Source organism: Mesoplodon bidens, assembly GCF_964165515.1.
Source record: "Mesoplodon bidens genome assembly, chromosome: 19".
NCBI lineage: Eukaryota > Metazoa > Chordata > Mammalia > Artiodactyla > Ziphiidae > Mesoplodon > Mesoplodon bidens.
In genome coordinates this window covers 16,153,459-16,169,913 of record NC_138179.1, presented here as the reverse complement: position 1 = coordinate 16,169,913, position 16,455 = coordinate 16,153,459, and the positions used below count along the sequence as shown (strand labels likewise).

General features: G+C 37.4%; 1 protein-coding gene across 3 annotated transcripts in view; it reads right to left on the bottom strand.

Moving 5' to 3' along the window:
* The window catches only part of GOSR1 (golgi SNAP receptor complex member 1), a 51,150-nt gene extending 35,515 nt beyond the window's left edge, over nucleotides 1-15,635 (bottom strand). For 2 of the 3 annotated variants that reach the window (XM_081220038.1, XM_081220037.1), the window contains exons 1-5: nucleotides 15,575-15,635; nucleotides 13,118-13,238; nucleotides 7,348-7,435; nucleotides 6,878-6,985; nucleotides 2,869-2,960 (exon numbers count right to left, since the gene is read on the bottom strand). In XM_081220038.1, the coding sequence (XP_081076164.1) occupies nucleotides 2,869-2,960; nucleotides 6,878-6,985; nucleotides 7,348-7,435; nucleotides 13,118-13,238; nucleotides 15,575-15,605 (440 nt within the window). In that variant the 5' untranslated portion in view covers nucleotides 15,606-15,635. The remainder of the gene's footprint in view (nucleotides 1-2,868; nucleotides 2,961-6,877; nucleotides 6,986-7,347; nucleotides 7,436-13,117; nucleotides 13,239-15,574) is intronic. The other variant, XM_081220039.1, reaches the window with a different exon arrangement.
* Nucleotides 15,636-16,455: the final 820 nt, after the last annotated feature.

The window sequence follows — 16,455 nt, the reverse complement described above, 5'->3', positions numbered from 1 at the left end:
TACCAGACATTATAATAGTAAAACATGCTACCTAGCTACAAGTTGGTCATAGACAGTTTAGAGAGGTACATAAATTATATAATTGTAATTCAGTGTAATAGGAACTATTATGATAATAGTTACATACAAAAGAAGAGAGTAGTCATTTCTATAGGGCAGGAGGTAGACTAGATTGTGAGAAATACAGAAACATTCTTAAAGAGAGAAAATCCTTAAAGGGTACCCTATAGAATGAGTGATAATTTAGTTATAAAAAGTGGAAGATTATTCCAGGAAGGAAGGAGAGTGTATGCAGCATCATGAGGTGTGGAAGAACAGAGTGTCTTCAGAAAACTTTGCATTGTCCATCTTGAAGAGTAAGGTTTGGGAGGATACTGTAAAAGATGAGGAAAGCAGAGGCCTTTAAAGCCATTACTTTTCCTTTCTTTGTCTATTATCTCCTATATCTTTATTTTCCCCAAGTGGGAATCATACTTTGTTGGGAGTTTTTTTTTTTTTTTTTTTTTTTTTAAATTTTTGGCCTCATTGGGTCTTCGTTGCTGTGCACGGGCTTTCTCTAGCTGCAGTGAGCAGGGGCTACTCTTCGTTACGGTGCTCGGGCTCTAGATGCACGGGCTTCAGTAGTTGTGGCACGCAGGCTCAGTAGTTGTGGCTCTTGGGCTTGGCTGCTCCACTGCATGTGGGATCTTCCCGGACCAGGGCTCGAACCCGTGTCCCCTGCATCGGCAGGCAGATTCTTAACCACTGCGCCACCAGGGAAGTCCAGGAATACTACTTTGGATGGATTACTACACAGAACATGGGGTGGGGAAGCTATTGAAATGGAATGTTTCCCTTCACAACGACACACGCAGTCCATCAACTGAAGCCTAAGGAACACAAAAAGGAAGCTAAAGATCTGCCAGTTGTGGCATACTTAAGGATTTCTATCCTGGTCTTAAGTTCATTACAATTTACTAGAAAACGTTTTGTATCATTACTATCAACACTTACACATTTCAGTTCCTTACTTACAAAGTATCAAGAACAAAATAAAAAATTTAAGTAACCGCACATACACTGCAGTAAGACAAAAGAGGGTCATGCTGCTAAAACTGAACTACTGGCTGAGAGTAGGGCTGATGTGCAAAGTGCAGTGGGAAAGAAAACACCAGGAAAAGCAGCATGATATAACCAAGAACACACTGGACTTGGAAGACTGATGACTAGCCAGTTAACCTTAGATAACTCTTAATACCTAGTTTTATAAAATGGGACTAATAATTTATATCTATACCAAAAGATTACATGAAGTCAAAAAAGAGAGAATATATGAAAAAGCAGTGTGTAACTGTAGAAAAAATTCTTAAATGTCAGTTATTACTACTATATCTCATTTCACTAATCATATTCTGCCATGTATTATATTAATTTGAGTATGTGCCTTACTCCCCTCTAGCATCTAGAGGGCCATGTTGATCTTTTCATTTCTACCTTCTACTGTGACTGACATATTATCTTACTCATGGTTGGTAATCAGGAATAGTTTAGTAAATGGATGAACACGTTTCTTTTACGATCATCTTTTAGAAAACAAGTTATTACATTGGAATGCAGTCTAGCAATTCCCACAAATTACATGGTAGTTAAAAGCCTACACATCAAAGGCTGTCCGCTACACTGATTCTCAACGCATTCTTTAAAATACCTATGTAAACAGACTATACAGAAATTAGACACAAGACTTATATGTGCCAAAGAACTAAAAATATTCCAAAATTCCTAATATGGCAAAAATGTTTCATTTTTTTCACTCCTATATGTTATACAAAGTACATATGACTAAATATAAGAAACATAGATAAAACAGAGACAAACAATAAAAATTAATTTTCCAAGATAATTTCTGGAGGAAGAAATACAACTTGTGACTGGATAATCCTGGTTTAGAGTTTTGGACAAAAATTTTGCATGGGATGAATATTAAATGATCTCTCCTGCAAAACTGTCTTACTGTTACAACAAAATAAAGGAACTCTAAGAAAATGTTTATCAGAGTACACATGATATATATCAGTTCATGATATGGTAGTACACATCATAGTTCATGAAACATAAGTATCATACTTATGAAACTTAAGTACCATAAGCTTATCACAAGTGAGACAACGATAGGCATCAACAGATGGTCCAAAAGTGGAAAGTCTGCAGCTTTAATTAGATGCCCAATGGATTTAACCCTGTCAGTCATGTACAGCTGCGAAAAACATTTTGAAAATGTGTATAAAATGCTAGAATATATTACTAAAGGTGAGGTAAAGGAATGGAAGAAAAGAATACATTTTTAAAATTATGAGTTAAGAGCAGCATAAAAATGTTGGGAGTCTTTAAATAATTTGACTAAAGTTATGAGTCTGCATAAAATCTGGAAAAAAAAAGATTTCAGATTCCAGGGAAGTAAAGGCTACTTTGACAGCTACCTAAGTATTGATATGTAATTGTTGGGGCAAGGGAGAGGGTAGGGGGATAGACGGCAATCAGGAAGGGAAACGGACAGCTTCGTTTATTGGTAACGTTATAATGCTTAAAGTGGGTGGTAGGAGGTCAGAGAAAAACTCACGAAGACATCACCTAAACTGGACTTTGAATTAAGACAGGAAAGTCAAGGTTGGCAGGAGCCAATGATAAAACTAGGGGAAACTGGAGATAAGACCAGCAAAGTAGACTAGGACTATATTGGAGCAGCAATGTTTAAAGAACAGTGAAATGGGAATTAGAAACCTTGAAATCTAAACCATGGTTCTGCTACTCAATTTGCTGTTAATCGTGGATATACTCTAAATCTGATTCTGAATAAACATCCTACAAAAAATATAAAAGGTAACTTACTCAATATCCTTTCGTACTGATCCCATGAGATTCTCCCTTTCCCGTATTGCCACAAAGTTTGCTTTGGTTTTATGGAATTCATGTGTATAATCCTGCAATCAATCAACATCTAGAATCAACACCAGCTAACTAAAAATTTTCATCTTATTGAGCCAGTTATGTATTGTTATATTAGAAATTTCTGCCCAGAAAACTGCTATTTAAGAAATCAAATTGCTAAGAGGTAAAAATAACATTATAATCACTTTCCTGAAGAGTGACCAACTTCTTTCAAATGAAAACAATTTGGAGCTAGGGTAACAGTGCCACTAAATCACTATCCTTTGTATCCCCTAGTACCTTGTCTTATGGGGCAGCATTGTAAAGAAAAAATAATTCTCAGATAACATGACTTCAAATAGCCTAGGATAAAACTTAAGAGGCTCCTTCTACTCATCAGTGCACCCAATGGGGCTTATTTTCAAATTTCACCTTTTTGGAACTCCTGCATAAATTTAATTCCTAAACTAATCAAAGGAAGAACAGAAGAGAGTTGTAAAGAATAAAATAATTTTTAAATATTTTCCTTTCTTTTTCTACCATATTTTTAAGTTGTTAAGGAGTATTCATTACTTTTAAAAATTCATATCAGTATATAAAAAAGATAAAAAACATAATGCCACCTCCCAGAGAGCCCTTTAAAAACAAAAGTAATACATGAACATGGGGTACCATGAACTAAAAGAGCACCAAAAAGAACAGAAGTAAAAACCATCTTGTTCCACAGTTCTTAATATTATGATCACTTTCTTTCAGTTTCTTTCAGGAAATATGTTTTTGCATATATGAGTTTATTATTTCTTTCATTTATGATAAAGAAATCATACTATATTCTGCAGCAACCTTGTTTTTTGTAGTTCATAAAGTAGCAAGTAATCCTTCCATATCAGCAAATTGAAATCTACATTCTTTTTAATATTTAAATTATAACTACAGTAATTTAATAAATTCTCTACTGATAAACATTTTAGTTGCCTTTTTTTTGCTGTTAAAAAAATGCTTTAATAAACATTCTTGTGTATATATTTTATTGAACTAAATGTATTTAAAGGGTAAATGCCTAGCAGAATAACTGGGTCAGAGAATCTTACATGAATTTCATAGTGTTAAAATGCCTTCTAGAAAGACTACACCAACTTACATGACCAGCAAATGGATGAGTGCCCATTTTTCTACACTCTTGCCAACAATGGGTTAAAAATGCTTCAATATTTGCTAACATGACAGGTGAAAAATCATATCTCATTTTTTTCCATATCTCGATTTATATATTTTCATTTGGTAATGTGGCTGACCATATTTTTATGATTTTGGCCACTCATTTTCTGTAAAGAAGTTCATATCCTTTGTCCATTTTTCTACTGGGTTGCTTTTTTCTTATTTCTATTATCTCTGTATATTAAGCAAACTAGTCATTTATTATAGTTTCTGGTATCAGGTCTCGCTTAGGAAAGTCCCTTACTACCCCAAAATGTACAATTTCACCCATGCTTTATTCTGAAATTTTACTGTTTCTTTTTCTACATATAAATCTTTGATCCAGTTGGAATTTACTCTGGATAGGAGGAATGAGATAGAAATTGAGGGTTTTTTCCCCTCAAATAATTAGCGAATTGTTACAACTTTATTTATTTTATAATCCCTCTTTTCTCCATTGATTCAAAATAGCACCTTTATCAGAAAGTAAATTTTCATGCATGTTTGAGTCTATATATGAACTCTACTCTATTGGTCTACTTTTTCTCCAGAATCAAACTGTTTTAATTATTCTAGCTTCTTAACAGGTTTTAACAGGTGGCAGAATTAGGCATCCTTTACTACTTATCTTCATTTTCACATGGGTTTTTTTCTTGGTTATTCTTATATGACTATAATTCCAAATAAACTTTGGCGTCATTTTGCTGTTTTTAAAAAATGAAACAAACAAAAACCCCTGTTATTTCCACTGGGATAACATTCAAAATACAGGCTGATTTAGAGAGAAATCTTCCCATCCAAAAGCAGAGTAAACCTTCTTTTATGTTCCTCAGTAGAGTTCTATACATTCTTATTAAATTATACATAAAACTTTTATAGTTTCTTCCACTGTACTTTCTAACAGATTATTGTTTGTGTGTAGGAAAACTACTTGCTTTTATATATTAATTTTATAAGTTATCAACTTACTGAATGTTTCCAATTTTTTTTTTTAGTTAGTTTTCTTGGTTTGTATTAGCTATATAATCTTATCATTACCACAGAATACAGATTTTGTCTCCCTTTTCAGTATTTATATCTTATTCTTTTTATTGTGTAACTGAACAACCAAGAACTTCTAAACAATGTTAAACATCTATGGGTATTGTGGGTATTCCCGTCTTGCTTTTTTTTTTTTTCAAATAAATTTATTTATTTACTTTTGGCTGCGTTAGGTCTTCGTCGCTGCGCATGGGCTTTCTCCAGTTGCCGCGAGCAGGGGCTACTCTTTGTTGCAGTGTGCAGGCTTCTCATTGCGGTGGCTTCTCTTGTTGCAGAGCACAGGCTCTAGGCGCACGGGCTTCAGTAGTTGTGGCATGCAGGCTCAGCAATTGTGGCTCGCGGGCTCTAGAGCGCAGGCTCAGTAGTTGTGGCACGTGGGCTTAGTTGCTCCACAGCATGCGGGATCTTCCTGGACCAGGGATTGAACCCATGTCCCCTGCATTGGCACACGGATCCTTAACCACTGAGCCGCCAGGGAAGTCCCTCCTTGTCTTGTTTTTTTTTTTAGTGGGAAAGCTTTTAGTGCTTTATTATTAAGCATTATGACAGATTTTAATCTGATGTACACATCTTTGCATTAGGTAAATAAAGTATCCTTCTAGTCCTATTTTTAACAAGTTTTAAAAATTAGAAATGGTTGAATTTTTCAATATTAAAAAATTTGGGGGGCCTCCCTGGTGGCGCAGTGGTTGAGAGTCCGCCTGCCGATGCAGGGGATACGGGTTCGTGCCCCGGTCTGGGAGGATCCCATATGCCGCGGAGCGGCTGGGCCCGTGAGCCATGGCCGCTGGGCCTGCGCGTCCGGAGCCTGTGCTCCGCAACGGGAGAGGCCACAGCAGTGAGAGGCCCGCATACCGCAAAAAGAAAAAAAAAAAAAAAAAAAAAAAAATTTGGGGACTTCCCTGTTGGCACAGTGGTTAAGAATCCACCTGCCAATGCAGGGGACACAGGTTTGAGCCCTGGTCCAGGAAAATCCCACATGCCGCGGAGCAACTAAGCCCGTGCGCCACAGCTACTGAGGCTGCACTGTAGAGCCTGCGAGCCACAACTACTGAGCCTACGTGCCACAACTACTGAAGCCCGTGTGCCTAGAGCCCGTGTTCCGCAACAAGAGAAGCCACTGCAATGAGAAGCCCGCACACTGCAACAAAGAGTAGCCCCTGATTGCCGCAACTAGAGAAAGCCCGCGCGCAGCGACGAAGACCCAACGCAGCCAAAAAAAAAACAAAACAAATTTGCCTTCCTATTTGTACCACTATATTTTTAACACCTCCCATGTAAGTCTTTAAGTTTTTTCATTTTATTGGTATACTTTTAATATTTTTCTCAAACAATACACTAAATATAGCAAATTACTTCTCTTCCATGTTATCTTCAAAGCCTGATGAAAGTATACTCTAAACCACCATATGACTGCTTATGCATGACCTCTGGCTATTTCACTGTCTCAGCTAGCTAGCAAGATCTTCCACAGTAGAAGTATACTTACCTACTGATGAATATTATTCAATTTTACCAGGCAAAAGCAAGAGCTACTAACCATTTTCAGAATTTTATAATATCAAGGAGAAAAAAAGTAAAACCAGACAAACTTCTATAGCATGGCATTTATCCTCTTACAAGATTTTTCCCTTTGTTCCCCTACATACACGTGAACACATTCTATTCATAGAGTAAAAAAACCCCTAAAACTTCCTATAATAACATAAAAATCTCAAGCCCAATGTACTACCTGCAATATGTCTCTATGTCGCTGTAATGTATGCATCAATGCCGCATTCAAGGAGGGGACACCGGCACTGTTGGTATATTCTGCCATTTTATCATTTACTCCTGTAAGCTAAAACAGAAAAAAGAAAGAAAGAAAAAGAAAACCAATAAAAATATTTTAGAAAGCACTGTAAAGAGATAAAAGTAAATTATATGCCTATATGCCTTTCTGGCTAACAGCAAAAAAACAAAAACAAAACCAAGAAGACAGCAGGCAAGGATTCAGTATTTCCCCAAAATAATCCATAAAGACTAAAATAACATCCATAGGACCTGGGAACGGCTGTCATCAAAATTCAAGTGGCCTGGGGAGGCACACATCTTGAATGAAAGGGTGATTTCAATAAATATGTCTGCATTAATATAATCTAGTACCATATCTAACAGGTACACAGTTATTAGCAAAACAGCCATTTAACAGAAGGTACTTACCCTTGCCAAAAGCTGTTCAATCTCAATTGCCATAGTTTCAAACATTCTGTCTTGGCTTGATCCATTTAAAAGGGGTGTTGTGTCAGAGCTGAAGAGAAGTTCAAATAAAGAGTATCCATTACTTAAACCTAATCCTTTAAAATATACTTAAAATAATAAGGTAATTATTCTTAAAGAGGTCAAGTGGAACCCCGGAGTCATTCTTTTTGTTTCATAAGAAGTTATAATTTTTATCGAAGTTTTTCTATAAAGATCACACATCCTAAATATTAAATTCAGTATAAAATATAATTGAATGTAAGACTGTCCCAAGCTTTAATACATCCAGTCTTAATAATGCAAAGAAATTCTAAATGCTTGTTTACTGTTTCCCAAATAAAAGTAACTTAAGCTATGGCAGTGCCCAATTAAATGCTGTATCTAAAGGAACAAGTTATGTGAAATAAAACTGCAGACCTATGTAGTACAGCATCTAAGAAGAGCCATAAAATATATTACAAATTATGTTAGCTCTGTGAGGAATAACCTTTAAAATTTTTACCTCAATTATGGTTCCTGAGACCTTAATTTAAGTTCTCTCTTCCTTCTATGACTCTTTCCAAGAAGAAATAAAATTGAGATTTAAACAATCCACAGATTGGATAAATAGTTATTAAATAATCAGGAACTGGCTTTAAGTCTAATACAGATAGCCACGTCCAGCAGGGAAGTTTTAATACCAATCCTTTACATTTCCACTTATATTATATAATTGTTTCTGTTTTGCTTTGCAAAAATGTATTTAATTGTCTTCTGAAATCTTAATAGTCAATCCTAACTTTTTACAAGTGAAACTGTGTTTGACAAATTCAAATTCTAAAACCACATGTCTTGAAAGTTTCATTTGTCTCTTCTGAAAAACCATTAACCTTCATTAGGTCCCAAATGGTATATACTATCATATGAGCAGCTGCAGCTCAATACTGATCTTAGTTATACTGAACACAGATAAATACCAGGAAATGACTATGCTCTCCAACCTTACTGAAGACTTTTTCTTGCCCTGTGACAGTTGCTTGGGTGCAGTAAATGAAAAGATTAAATAACCAGTTTAATGGTAAATTTACCTTGGCTCTTTCCCTTTTCCACATACACATCTACAGCAATAGTAACAAGCAGTGAAACAGCCAACAAGGAGGATTTTTATTTTAGTATGTTTAACTTGGTCCAAATTTTTATTTCTTTAAAAATTTTAATTTATTTGCCTTAAAATATCTCATTCTTGATCATGTGTCAGAGCCAACCCAAGGTTCTGTGCTTATCTCTTAGAACATGCCCATGTGAAATGCTCTATATACTACTAATACAGATCCTCCCCTACCAGAAATAAGAAAAAGAACAATGGGCCAATAACATAAGCTCCGTCAGGAGGAAACCTGCCTATGCCTTGCTCACAGATATATGCCTATCACTGAGAATAGTGCTTGGCACACAGTAAATGCTCTTTAGATACTTGTTGAATGAATGAGGAGACAATCTCTACACTCACCATTCTCAGGGAGGTATGAGTCCAGGGAAAAGGTCAAAAACATACTCTCCACAATACTAAGATTCAGTTAAATTTAATTCATTTTATAAGTACATGGTGATTCATAGACCATAAAGTTCTCAAAATACAAAAAGTAAAAAAATTACTCCTAAAAGAAACTTCTGGTCATCACTGAGTTTATTCATTATGATGTGCTTTCAACCTGGGCAACAAACAAAACACTTTAGAATGCACATTGGATCTTGGTCCTCATGGCTCTAGGTTTCTCATTAAAAGGGACAGTGAGGCTGAAGTAATTCCACAAACTCATTTCCAATTTGTTGTAGAATTTCTGAGGGAATGTTTTTGAATAGCTTCCCCTTTAAAGGAGTCATAAAAGTACAGGCACACCTTAGAGATATTGTGGGTTTATTTCCAGACCACCACAATAAAGCAAGTATCTCGATAAAGTGAGTCACACTAATTTTCTGGTTTCCCAGTGCATATAAAAGTTATGTTTACAACTTACTGTAATCTATTAAGTCTGCAATAGTATTATTCTAAAAAACCAATGTACATATCTTAATTTAAAAATACTTTATAGCTAAAAAATGCTAACCATCATCTGAGCCTTCAGTGAGTAATCTTTTTGCTGGTGGAGGGTCCTGCCCTGATGTTGATGGCTGCTGACTGATCAGAGTCTTAAAGGCTGGGACAATTTTAAAAAACAAGACAACACTGAAGTTGCTGAATTGATGGACTCTTCCTTTCGTGAACGATTTCTCTGTGGCAGGCAATGCTGTTTGCCTTTACATTTTACCCACAGTAGAACTTCTTTCAAAATTGGAGTCAATCCTCTCAAACCCTGCTGCTGCTTTATCAACTAAGTTAATGTAATATTCTAAATCCTTTGTTGTCATTTCAACGATCTTCATAGCATCTTCCCCGGAAGTAGATTCCATCTCAAGAAACCATTCACCTTTAAGAAATTTATATATCTACAGGAAACAACTCCTCATCTGTGCAAGTTTTATCATGAGACTGCAGCAATTCAGTCACATCTTCAGGTTTCACTTCTAATTCTAGTTCTCTTGCTATTTCCACAACATTTGTAGTTATTTCCTCCACTTAAGTCTTGAACCCCTCAAAGTCACCCATGAGGTTTGGAATCAACTTCTTCCAAATTCCTGTTAAGGTAGTTATTTTGACCTTGTCCCATGAATCATGAATGTTCTTAATGGCATCTAGAATGGTGAATCCTTTCTAGAAGGTTTTCAACTGACTTTGCCCAGATCCATCAGAAGAATCACTATCTACGGAAGTCATAGAAATGTATTTCTTAAATAATAAGACTTGAAAGTTGAAATTACTCCTTGATCCAAGGGCTACAGAATGGACATTGTGTTAGCAGTCATGAAAATAACATTAATCTCATTGTACATCTCCATCAGGGCTCTTGGGTGCATTGTCAATGTGCAGTCATACTTTGAAAGGAATCTTTTTTCCTGAGAGTAGGTCTCATCAATGGGCTGAAGATATTTAGTAAACCATGTTGTAAACAGATGCGCTGACATCCAGGCTTTGTTGTTCCATTTATAGAACACAGGCAGAGTAGATTTAGCATAATTCTTAAGGCCCCTAGGATTTTTGGAATGGTAAATGAGCACTGGCTTCAACTTAAAGTCACCAGCTGCATTAGCCCCTAACAAGAGAGTCAGCCTGTCCTTTGAAGCTCTGAGGCATCAACTTCTAACTATGAAAGTCCTACATGGCATCTTCTTCCAATAGAAGGCTGTTCTGTCTACACTGAAAATGTGCTATTTGGTGTAGCCACCTTCATTAATCACCTTAGCTGGATCTCCTGGATTACTTGCTGCAGCTTCTGCATCAGCACTTGCTGCTTCACCTTGCTCTTTTACGTTATGGAGATGGCTTCTTTCCATAAATCTCTTGGATCAACCTCAACTAGCTTCACACTCTTCTTCTGTAGCTTCCTCACCTCTCTCAGCCTTCACAGAATTGCAGAGTTAGGGCCTTGCTCAGGATTAGGCCCTGGCTTAAGGGAATGTTGTGGCTGGTTTGACCTTTTATTCAGACTCAAACTTTCTCCATATCAGCAATAAGGCTTTTCACCCTCTTATCATTCATATGTTCACTGGAGTAGCACTTTTTAATTTCTTTCAAGAACTCTTCCTTTGCATTCAGAACTCGGTTGTTTAGCGCAACAGGCCTAGCTTTCAACTTATCTCGACTTGCAATATACCTTTCTTACCAAGCTTAATCATTTCCAGCTTTTAATTTAAAGTGAGAGACATGCAACTCTTCCTTTCACTTGAACACTCAGAGGTCACTGTAGTTATTAATTGGTCTAATATCAATATTGTTGTGTCTCAGGGAATAGGGAGGCCTGAGCAGAGGGAAAGAGATGGGGGAAGGACCTGTCCATGGAGGAATCAGAACACACACAACATTTATCAATTAACTTTGTCATCTTACATGGGTGCAGTTTGTGGTGCCCCAAAACAATTACAAAGTAACATCAAAGGTCACTGATCACAGATCACCATAAGAAATATATCCTAATAATGAAAAAGTTTGAAATGTTGCGAGAATTACCAAATGTGACACAGATACACGAAGTGAGCAAATGCTGTTGGAAAAATGGCACCAACAGACTTCTAAACACAGGGCTGAAACCTTCAATTTGTAAAAAAATGCAATATCTGTGAAGCACAATAGAGCAAAGCGCAATAAAACTAGGTGTGTCTGAATTAAGATCATGATACACAGAGAACACAGGAAAAGCATCATGTAATCATATCTCTTAACAGTTTGGAGTTTTAAAATTGTATACTCACTGGCATAGTCAAATGGGAGACATAAATTCAGGAAAAATGCTTTCTAGTGATAAAATAAGTTTACTCATAGAAAAGAACATTCCTCATTCTCTTTACCCGCTAAATAAAGGCAAGCCGAAAGCAATGCATTGCAATCAAAGCTATGTGACATGCCAATAGCTTACTTTTAGCTCCTAAAGTCAATATGTTGGCCCTGCTATCTTTAATTCTTTAATCATGTGACCTTGTAAAAAGAAGCAACACTGCCTACAGTACTGAAATAAGACTTTTGTTGGAATGTACATAGAAAGGTTTGGAGCATGGGCTCAGGATATAGAAAGATCTGGTTTCAAATCCAAGCTCAGTTTTTATTGTTTTTATTATTACTACCTGAAAAAATATCCCACCCACCACCAATCCTCAAGAAGGTATGTAAAATAAGTAAAAATGTTCCCAGCAGCCTTTATATAAAGCTCTTAAAAACAGTACCTGAGGCATGATGAATACTCTTGTGTTTAAAATTATTAAAATAAGCAAAAATTAGAAACAACATTCATCTACAGAATAAACTGATACAAGCATACAATGTAATACTATATGCAGCAAATGAATATACTAGAGTTAAATGTATCCATAGCTTAATCTCAAAAATAATGTTACACAAAAAAGCAAGCTGCAAAGTAACTATTATGAATTGTTCAGGAACACAAATATATATGTAGTAAAAATATATGGAGATTACCCAGAGGGAGAAAATGGGATGCCATCAGGGGCTTCAACTGAATTGGTAATGATTATTTCTTAAAGTGGGAGATAGGCACATGGGGATCCATTATATTATTCTTTATATCTTCCTAAGTGTCTTAAATATTTCCTAATATTTTTCAAAACAAAGTGGATGGACTAAAGTGAGTTTCAAAGATAAGAATACATTTAAATATGTTCAAAATAGTAGTATACCAGTTTCTCAAAAAAGAACCAAAATTTAAAAGAGCTTCGATCATTAACAGTGAGGATACACACTGCATTAGATTAACTCTAAAACCCCAGAATAGCAGTAGGTATACTGTGCATTTGAGTAGTCTCTCAGATGCATTTAGCAATCAGAAAATATAAGAAATACAATGTGGGCAAAGCAACATTTCCTTATACAGGCTTATTTCTGATGCAAACTCACTCTTAAGCCTTAGCATTTTCCTCCTGACAACAATACAGTCTTTGCCTAAGGATCCCAAATAAATGTTCGTCTCAAGAATTAAGAAGAATTTTTATAAATCACTTAAAAAAAAGGCAAAAACAAAAAATAAAAAAATACCAAAAATTTACCAATAGACCAAGTTACAGTGTTATATATTTTACTTTATTTTTTTTAATGCTTTAAAAACATTATATAGTTTAAGGCATAATAGAGAGAATCTGGTAGTACCTATACCTGTCGCGTCTTCCATCTCGGGCACTGCTGTGACTGTAACTTGTACATAGTTTACTGAAGGAAACTAGTTTCAGGTCAAGCTCATTTTCCAGCTGTCGAGCCTGTTTCCTGAGATCTTTAACAAAATTACAAAAGCAAATAATTAGACACAAAAAAATCCATCAGTAGATATAAAAATCACAAAACTTTTCTGAAGAAAACAAACTATGAAAATGATCATATATCTAGAGTCTCCCTTAAAAAAAATATTAAAAGAAGCAAACCAAACACTTACCCAGGAAAGCAAACTGTCACTTACTTAAACTTCAGATGAGGCAAAAAGGGGAGAAACAGTGGGAAATGCAAATTTTCAGCTTTATCCCAAAAATAGCTAGACAACAAATGCTGTTCTAACATCCCTGAAATTATTTATATAGCAATAGTTAAAATTTTTAATTTTAATTCAGGGGAAAACAGAAGAGAATACAAATCACAAAGGAACTGAGTATGGTTTATGACAAGCATTATATCAATTTACCAGCTAACTTTATAAGAAAGAAACCATCACTGTTTTTGACAAGGATTTTCCTATCTCTTTATGTTCCAAAGCTTTATTAAGCTTATGAAATTCTTAACAGTACAGTGAGTAAGTGCTTGAGTGTAAAGAAGAAAATCACTGACAAAGATTTAAAAAACTGTCTTTCAATAAGCTTACTGAAAGATATTTGGAGAGGATGAGTTTGACAGTAAACAATGTGCTACTGACAAGGTCAAATATAAGTAAAACAGAAATAAGAGTAAGTTTTTTAAAGAACAGAAGCAAACAAGCATGCAGAGAAATTGGTATAACGGTTTGGCATCTAAGGTGGCTGAGTGAGAGGAAGCCCATATCTAGATGTGAATACGCTCATTCATGGTGAAGTAGAGGTCAAAATAAAAGGGCTGAAATACAGAAGGCATAGTATAAAGATCTCATCTTTCAGGAATAAGAATATGAAACATTATTTCAATTTACTTATCAGCAACCAAAAGTAGGAAGCAGCATGCAGGTAATACAGGGGAGCACATTTTCCCAGAGACCAAATCTCAGTTAGCATCTCAGCTCAGCCTAAAGTTCTGAAGTTCTGAAAACTGGCTCTGATTTATTCACAATCTACTTAACCTATGAATCTCTGCTTTTTGTTTTTTAAACCCCTACCTTCAGGGTTTTCCTATGCATTACTAATCATGTGTTTAAGGCCTGGCACAGAGTAGGCTGTCAATAATAAGCTGCTATAATTATTATAGCATGACGCTTCAAGAAAGTATAGCCTAATGACTAATGTTCAAGATACCAATAGCCACGTCTACATAATTTTAAAATATTTTCTAGCTAGCACACACATTTCAAGTAACCATTTTAATACATGTTTTAAACTATAAGCATGCTTCTCTGTAATTAGTAACTGTCTTCTATAGTAGAAAACATCAAGTAAAAGCATTCTGAAAGTATGACAAGCAAGTATGGATGACCTTAGAATTAAGTATTTTAGACCAAGTGGCTGATAGTGACAATACTGCTATTTGTGGTGGGTTCCAGAGGCTTCGGTGGGTAGCAAGAGGAAATAGGTTAAAAGGGAAAAGGGATTCGGAGAGTAGTTTCTATTTTGCAGTAAAGCAAAGAGACAACTGAAGGAAAAAGGTCAGGCTTCTCTGATCTATGCTTATCATCATGGTCCAGGAATGAGTTTTACATGAGCCCATTTTATCAAACCATATTTTCAGGAATTAAATAAACTTACTTGTCAAGTCACAAGATGTTTTTTTGGTAGAAGAGGTAAAGCAAATGCAATAATTACAATTCACACTGGTTCTCTCAACTTTCTCTTAACAAAACCAATTTCCAGAGCAGAGGGTAAAGTTATTTCCTCTGCCTTCAAACGCGACTCCACACCCAATCCTCGAAGTCCCAGCCTGAAGGTGCCAAGGGGACCCAACAGGAGGGAGACATTCCGCTCACACAACTTTCCTCGATGGGCCGGACTGACAAGTTTTTCCTTCCTCTTTTCCTACTCAGTTGCCCAACAGTGACCTCAACTCTAAGGCGCTGACACCTCCAGTCTCCTGGACTCGGCATATTCTCGCTCAACACTCGTTTCCTCCCGGAGTTCACACCCAACCCCCTTCGTCCGAGTTCCGCTCCCCCTTCAACCCAGCTCTCCTCCGGCGACTCAAACCCTCTTCCTCTCGGTCCCGGCTCAGTCCTCTCTGCCCAAGCCCTGCCCCAGGTTCCGCTGCCGCCTCAGGTCATTCCCCTCCTCAGACCGCAAGGTCTCTACAGCCCCCAGGCCCGGCGGCTCGCACTAGACCAGCCCTGCCCGTCAACTCGGCCGCTCCGGAAGCCAGGCTCTTGCCCCTGCTGCCTCCGCCAAGACCCGTCCTCGCTCAGCCCTCCTGCCCCTCAGCGAGACGCACACGGAAGTTTCCCCTCACCTTCCCAGTAATTGCTGGTCCCTGCCGCCATCTTTGTTGTCCAACGTCAGTCGGGATAGGAGAGTAGAGGCGATGCGAGCCAGAGAGTCATTTCCGCCTTCTTCCGCTTGGCGCCAGGGCCGATGGGATACGTGGGCTTCCACCGACACCGCCACCTGGCGGTCAATTCATCATTTTACACCTTTTGAGCAGCGAGACTGACAACTTCAGGTTCAGCACCTGACACTCCTTGAACATCTGCCTTTCTGGTGTTGGTATCCGCTCTCCGCGCCCTAAACCTACATCATCGCCCTCAGCTGGGCTTATCCCCTCTCCAACAGGGACCTCCCAGGCTGAGAAGAAAGTTATCCTTAGACGCAACTACCTGTTTCCTTCACCTCTTCTCAAATGTGCATCTTCAGCTAGCCTCTTTCTCTTCTCCAAGCCAGAGGCTCTTTTCTTCCCAAGACCAACCTCTTCATGCTACCTCCGCCTGTGTTCCATTATCCCACATCTCTGATATATGTGCTCTTCTCCACTGGCCGCCTTTTCCTCTGTCTACGGTAGAATCCCAGCCCGCTGTCCTTCCCAGCCGCCAAATCTAAAAAGTGTGTACTAACTGCTTCCATGTGCCTCATCCTGACCCCTCAACCTGTTAAAATCAGCTGTCCAAACTCACTCTTTATAGATACATAAATTATCAGTTTGCTTGTGTCCACATTTTACCAGTTCTTGTGAAATGCAGAAATCTTACCTCTTGTAAAGGTTTTAAAATCACACCTGGGGCTTCCCTGGTGGCGCAGTGGTTAAGAATCTGCCTGCCAATGCAGGGGAAGCGGGTTCGAGCCCTGGCCTGGGAAGATCCCACGTGCCGCGGAGCAACTAAGCCCGTGTGCCCATGA